The sequence below is a fragment of the Lipotes vexillifer genome, unplaced genomic scaffold (assembly GCF_000442215.2).
Source record: "Lipotes vexillifer unplaced genomic scaffold, Lipotes_vexillifer_v1.1 scaffold1783, whole genome shotgun sequence".
Lineage (NCBI taxonomy): Eukaryota > Metazoa > Chordata > Mammalia > Artiodactyla > Lipotidae > Lipotes > Lipotes vexillifer.
In genome coordinates this window covers 910,554-915,943 of record NW_006777435.1, presented here as the reverse complement: position 1 = coordinate 915,943, position 5,390 = coordinate 910,554, and the positions used below count along the sequence as shown (strand labels likewise).

The following is a 5,390-nucleotide window of genomic DNA, read 5'->3' as shown; positions in this document are numbered from 1 at the left end:
CGGGGGAGGGAGCCGCCAGTGAGGCCCTCACAGGGAGGAGCTGACAGCCTGTCGTCCCCCATCCCTCACCCCGAAGCCAGAATCTGAGCATGTGGTCCTGCTGGGGGAGCAGCCCCACGCCTGCCCCTGTCACCTGGAAGGCTGGACACCTCCAGCCCGCCCGCCTCTTGGCCCTCTGCCCATCCCTCCCGCCACTGCCGCCAGAAACCTCTACCAGCTCTGATGCATCAACCCCTCTCCCTCAGCCTCGCGCTCACCCGGTGGGTCTTGCTGTAGGTGTAGAGGAAGGCCAGGCGGTAGAGGCTCTTGTAGTGCTGGGGGAAGCGGCTGAGGCACAGGCGGAGCGAGGCGATGCACTGCTCCGTGAGGAACTGGCGCTGCTCCTCTGCGCCGGCCGGCAGCCCCGGGGGGAAGGCAGCTGGCTCCCCCAGCGGGTCCCCTCTCTTCCTCCCATCCCACGGGGCAGACACAGAAGTTGGGGGCTTGGCAGGCGTGCCAGCGGAGGCCGGGGGGTCGGCAGCAGGCTTCTGGCTGCCTTGCTCTGTGGCCCGGAAGCCTTCCGTGCTCTCCGAGGACTCCTCGGCTTTTCCTGAATTGAGAACAAAGAAAAGAAAGTCACCTCGGCTTTAGGCCCTCTCCCCGTGGCAGTCCACCACCAGCGACAGGGGCACCTTGGTGAGCGATCAGCATAGCTGGGTCCACACTCTTGCTGGATGGGAGCTGGACCCAGGCGACTCAGGGGCAGGAGGCATGGGCCCTCGCTGCCTCTGCCCCCCGAGCCCCCAGCTGAGGCCTCCGTGGCCTCCAGTCTCCTCCCTGATGAAACAGGATATCTCAGCTGGAACGCAGCTGAGAGGGGGGCTCCGAGCTGGGCTCAGGGTGCCCCTGTGGGTGGTGGCACGGGGCTGCCCGCCTCAAGGCCGTGCACGTGAATGGGGAAGCAGCCTGGAGAAGGCAGGCGTGGCCACCACCACCACCGAGGGCAGCACCCGCTCCACGCTCGGCGCCCCCAGCCCACCCGCCCCTCCAGCCCACCGGAGAGGCAGTGTGGGGTAGTGGATAATGGTGCAGACTGGCCCTCTCTGGACCTCAGGTTCTTCTCCAGTAAAAGGGAACAGCCAGTGCTTTTCCCTGGGAAGACTGGGAGGCCTGGCTGCTGTTGTTGCTACTGTCCACCAAGTGGCTGTGTGCCCCGGCCCGGCCAGAGTGGGAAAGCTATCAGAATCCACAGCCAGCTGACTAGCCACGGCCTCAGCGCAGTGCCAGGGCCGCCGGCCTGCCTGCAACCTCCCAGCAAGCCCAGGAGTGGGCTCTGCCCACTGACTTCCACAGTGGGGCCTGGGGGCCCCACAGGAGCTAGGCAGACTCCAGGGCCAGATCAGGGCCCGCCCCAAGAAAGGAAGGGTTCAGGCTAAAAAGAAAGCACATTTGTGACATATAGTACCCAAAGGCTTTTTGGCTCTCCCACACGGGGCCACAGTGGGGTCCTAACAACAAGAACAGTGTCACCAGCACCCAGCGCATACCAGGCACTTATGCGCACCTGCCTGAGACACTGCGTTTGACCCCACAACCCAGGAGAGGGCCTGGGATCACTCCCATCCTACATGGGAAACAGCGGGGCCCAGGGAGGTGAGTGGCTCAGCCAACCGAGGTCCCCGGGCAGCAGCAGAGGAGCGAGGGCAGAGGCCAGGACCCACGTTGTCCAGCGCTGCCCAGGCTCCCAGGACACCCCAGCAGTACTGCCCACAAGCTGAGTCAGGTCTCCGTACCTCTCTCCTCTGCGGCCCCCTGAAGGTCTTTCCCGGGCGGTCCTACTTGGGAACTGGGAGCAGGTGGCCTCTTCTCTGTGTAGGGCTTCTGGGAACCCTCCAGGGAGCTGGCAGGCTCATTGAAGAGGTCCTGCGTCGAGCTGGAGTCCGAGAGCGCCACGGCCGTGCTCTCCTGGCTGCGCTCTGGGGAGAGAAGGACAGAGGCAGCAGCATGAACCCTGGCACCTGGGGAACAGAGGGGCCTCCCACGGAGCCTCTCGGCCAGAGGCCTGGCCACTGCCCCGTGCACAGCCACTCTGACACTGCCTGGCCCGCCTGTCCTGGAGGTCACCGAGCCACTCACCAGAGGCACCAATTTCCCAGGGTTTCCCCCAAGAGTGGTGTTCTGGTTAAGTGTTTGACAATTGACTCTCAGGAGGGGAAAGCCTTCGTTTGTAGCATTTACTGATTTCTGTGGTGTAAATACTCCCACCATGGCCAATTTCGAGATACCAACATGATGTATCTGAATGCAGGGTTGGGAAGAGATGCACAGTAGTGATTATACACCACCAGACAATATTCCTACCGCAACAGGCACACGTAACCGCGATGGGGAAGAACTCAGCCAACACTTTTACCCAGTCTCTGAAGGCCACGTGTGGTGGGTCTGCAGTGACAGTACAGATCACTGGGACTTGCAGACCCCAGGTTGAGGGCACCCCTGGGCTCCTCTCCACGGCCTCCCAGCTGCTCCTGAGGAAGATGGGGGTGGGGCAGGAGAGATTGGGGGACATCTTCCCGGGGTGCAGGCTGCTGTGGGAAGGGTGTGAAGCCCTGGCTGGACCTTTCTCCCCGACAGAGCAAGCCAAAGCCAACAGGGGAGGGGCAGCAAGCCCGGTGATAGCCCTGTCGCCTCCAGGGCACAGGTGAAGACCCACAGGAAACACCTGCAGGGAATTGCCCGGGGCCTGAACGCTCCCACCAAGACACAGGGACCTGGCTGGCCAGGTCTGAGGCTGCACCCGGACAACAGAGGACCAGCCGAGCCCCAAGCTCGGGCTGGCAGGCACAGACTCACAGCCAAGCACTCTGCCACAGGAAAAGGGGCGAGGACATGGAGAGACCCACCTGCAGGGCACACAGAGGGCCTGAAGCAAGCAGAAGGTGGAAACAGACGCTGAGAAAACCTTCCAGCAAACCACCCCACCCTGAGCACAAGGCAGCACTGCGGGGACGGGAGGCTGGGGGTGGGGTGCACCAAGGGAACCACAGCAACAACATAACCCAACCCTGCTCAGCTTCCACCTCATCAGCCTCACTTCCCCACCTGACGCCTGGGAGCTTAAGAGTGAAGCCCATTCCAAGCATGAATATCAGCTATTTCAACCTCTTCTGTCCTACACACGCTATCTTGAGTTCAATATAAAAAGTATAAGATACACACACACGCAAAAGCAGAAAAGAACACTGTAGAGAGACAAAAAGATCAACAGAACTGGGCTCAGAGGTGACCCTCCCCTCTCTTTTTTGTATTTACCTTCTCTAAACTATTACTAACTCCTAATGAAAGTGAAACCAGCAGCCATGCATCGTGGACTGGCAGCACGTGTAAGAATGAAATGAACAAGAGCAGCAGCCTGAGAAGGGAGGTTCACGCTGCTGCACGTGAAGCAGGATCACGTCCTTCAAGGGCAGACTGTGATCACCTGAAGATGTATTTTCTTAACCCTAATGCAGGCACTACATTATTTTATAAAAAGAGTCATAAATAAACCAATAGTAGAAATAAAAGGCAACCATTAAAAAATAGCACTTAGTTTTTGTCTTGAACTTTGTGTACTTGAAGGTGACGTTCACTAATCACGTGACCTTGAATAAGTAAGGCCCTTTCCCCACCTCTGAGTTGCAGCCACGTATCATCTCAGGGGAGCTGGTGCCTTGGGGGCTTCTGGGGTCTGGCCCTCAACCCTTGCTCAGCTGCTGGAGAGCCTAGATGCCCAGTAGGCAGTGCCCTGGGGCCACCAGCAGGACAGCAGGAGCTGCTTAGCAGGGAAACTCACAACAGAATGGGAAACTGTTCTGGCAAAGTCGAGAGCCTGGACTCTGGGAGACCCCGGCCTCCTGAGTCCAGGTCCTGCTCTGTCACTTACTAGGTCGGACAGCCTAGGCGGTTGCCATAGTTTCTTTCCACTTGTTTCCCGACGTGTAGAACTGTCATAATACATGTGCCCACTTCATGGGGTTGTTATGAGGATTAAAGTGCCTGATACACCATGAATGTTCACGAAATGTCAGCTCAACTATCACCAGTATGACCTCAGACAACCCAGACCATCTCATCTCTAATGTCTCAGATGTGACACACAAGGGTTTAGTCCTAAAGGCCACACTGGACACAGGGCCTGTCGACAGGGTGCTGACCACGCCTTACACTGACCGGGCAGCACTGTCCCAGGTGGGCCGGGCAGCACACAGGACACCAAGAATCAGGCCTGTGCTTCCAACGGCAGCTCTGGGGCTCCACCTCTCTACCCACGTCTGATTGATGACCAGGCTTTGGGGACAGTGACCTTTCAGGCAGCTCCATAGCTGCCTCTGCATGTCCACTGCCCAGTAGGTGCAGGGCATCAGCATCTTGCTTCGTGAGGGCAGGGACCTGCTCGGCGAGGGGCTCTCCCCTGACTGCAAGGCAGACCCCAAGCTCCATAAGCTCCAAATGGGGGTGATGGGCAGTGTGAAGGCATCGCTTCTCCAGGGCTGGCAGCCGACCCTCTGGGCTCCGGGAGCCCCAGACCTGCACTCCAATCCCAGAGCTGCCATTTGGGCTGCTCGAGGACTCCATGTCATGGTCTTTAACACATTTGTCACTGCCCACCCCTCCACCACCACCACCACTGCCCCCAACACACACACAGGATTCCCACAGGGGCCTGCTTGGTTCCTGGCACACTGGAGTGACGCCCACCAACCCACCCAGCCCTCAGCCCCACCTCCGGCCCTGACAAAGGACTCAGGCTCGTGGTTAAGTGGTCCTGGCAATCAGCCGATGGGCGCTCCCCTGCCAGCACCCAAGCAGCCGCAGGCGCCGCAGGGCTGGGCAGCACGGCCTGCAGCAGGCAGGCATCCAGGAGGCAGCACAGTGCGAGGACTGACTGAGAGCCGGCATGAGGCTGATGGGCCACGAGCTCACAAGTTGTTGGGCTTTGGGCCTGAAGGAACTGCTCATTTGGTGGAACCTGTTGTGATCATCATGAAAACCAAGGATCAGCTTAAACAGACGTTCGGATATTTCCTACCAATGCGCTAATGTCCTGGCAGCGCTTCCCGGTGAGGGTGAGGGAGGGTGGTGTGGGCAGGACGGCGGTACCCGCTTCCCGGGGAATGACAGGTAGAGGAGCCTCAGCTGAGCCTCCTTTAAAACTGCACCTGCAGCCACCACAGAGCAGGACACGTGTCAGCCAGGGAGCCAGCGGGGATGGGGCTGCGACCACGCTTCCCTGACCCTTCAGACACGTGGGTGAAAACCTAGGACGCTGACCCTGACAGGGCAGAGAGCAGCATCGGCTGGCACGACGCGTGTGGTCCCTCCCAGGGTGATCGTGGGCACTCACGGAGCCCTGAGGAAGGCCAGAGTTC

The 5,390-nt window shown here is 59.7% G+C and overlaps 1 protein-coding gene across 1 annotated transcript in view; it reads right to left on the bottom strand.

Moving 5' to 3' along the window:
- The window catches only part of CABIN1 (calcineurin binding protein 1), a 94,262-nt gene that overhangs the window by 45,216 nt on the left and 43,656 nt on the right, over positions 1–5,390 (bottom strand). Inside the window, exons 28-29 of the mRNA XM_007451057.1 lie at positions 1,773–1,955; positions 258–589 (exon numbers count right to left, since the gene is read on the bottom strand). Coding sequence (XP_007451119.1) covers positions 258–589; positions 1,773–1,955 — 515 coding nt within the window. The remainder of the gene's footprint in view (positions 1–257; positions 590–1,772; positions 1,956–5,390) is intronic.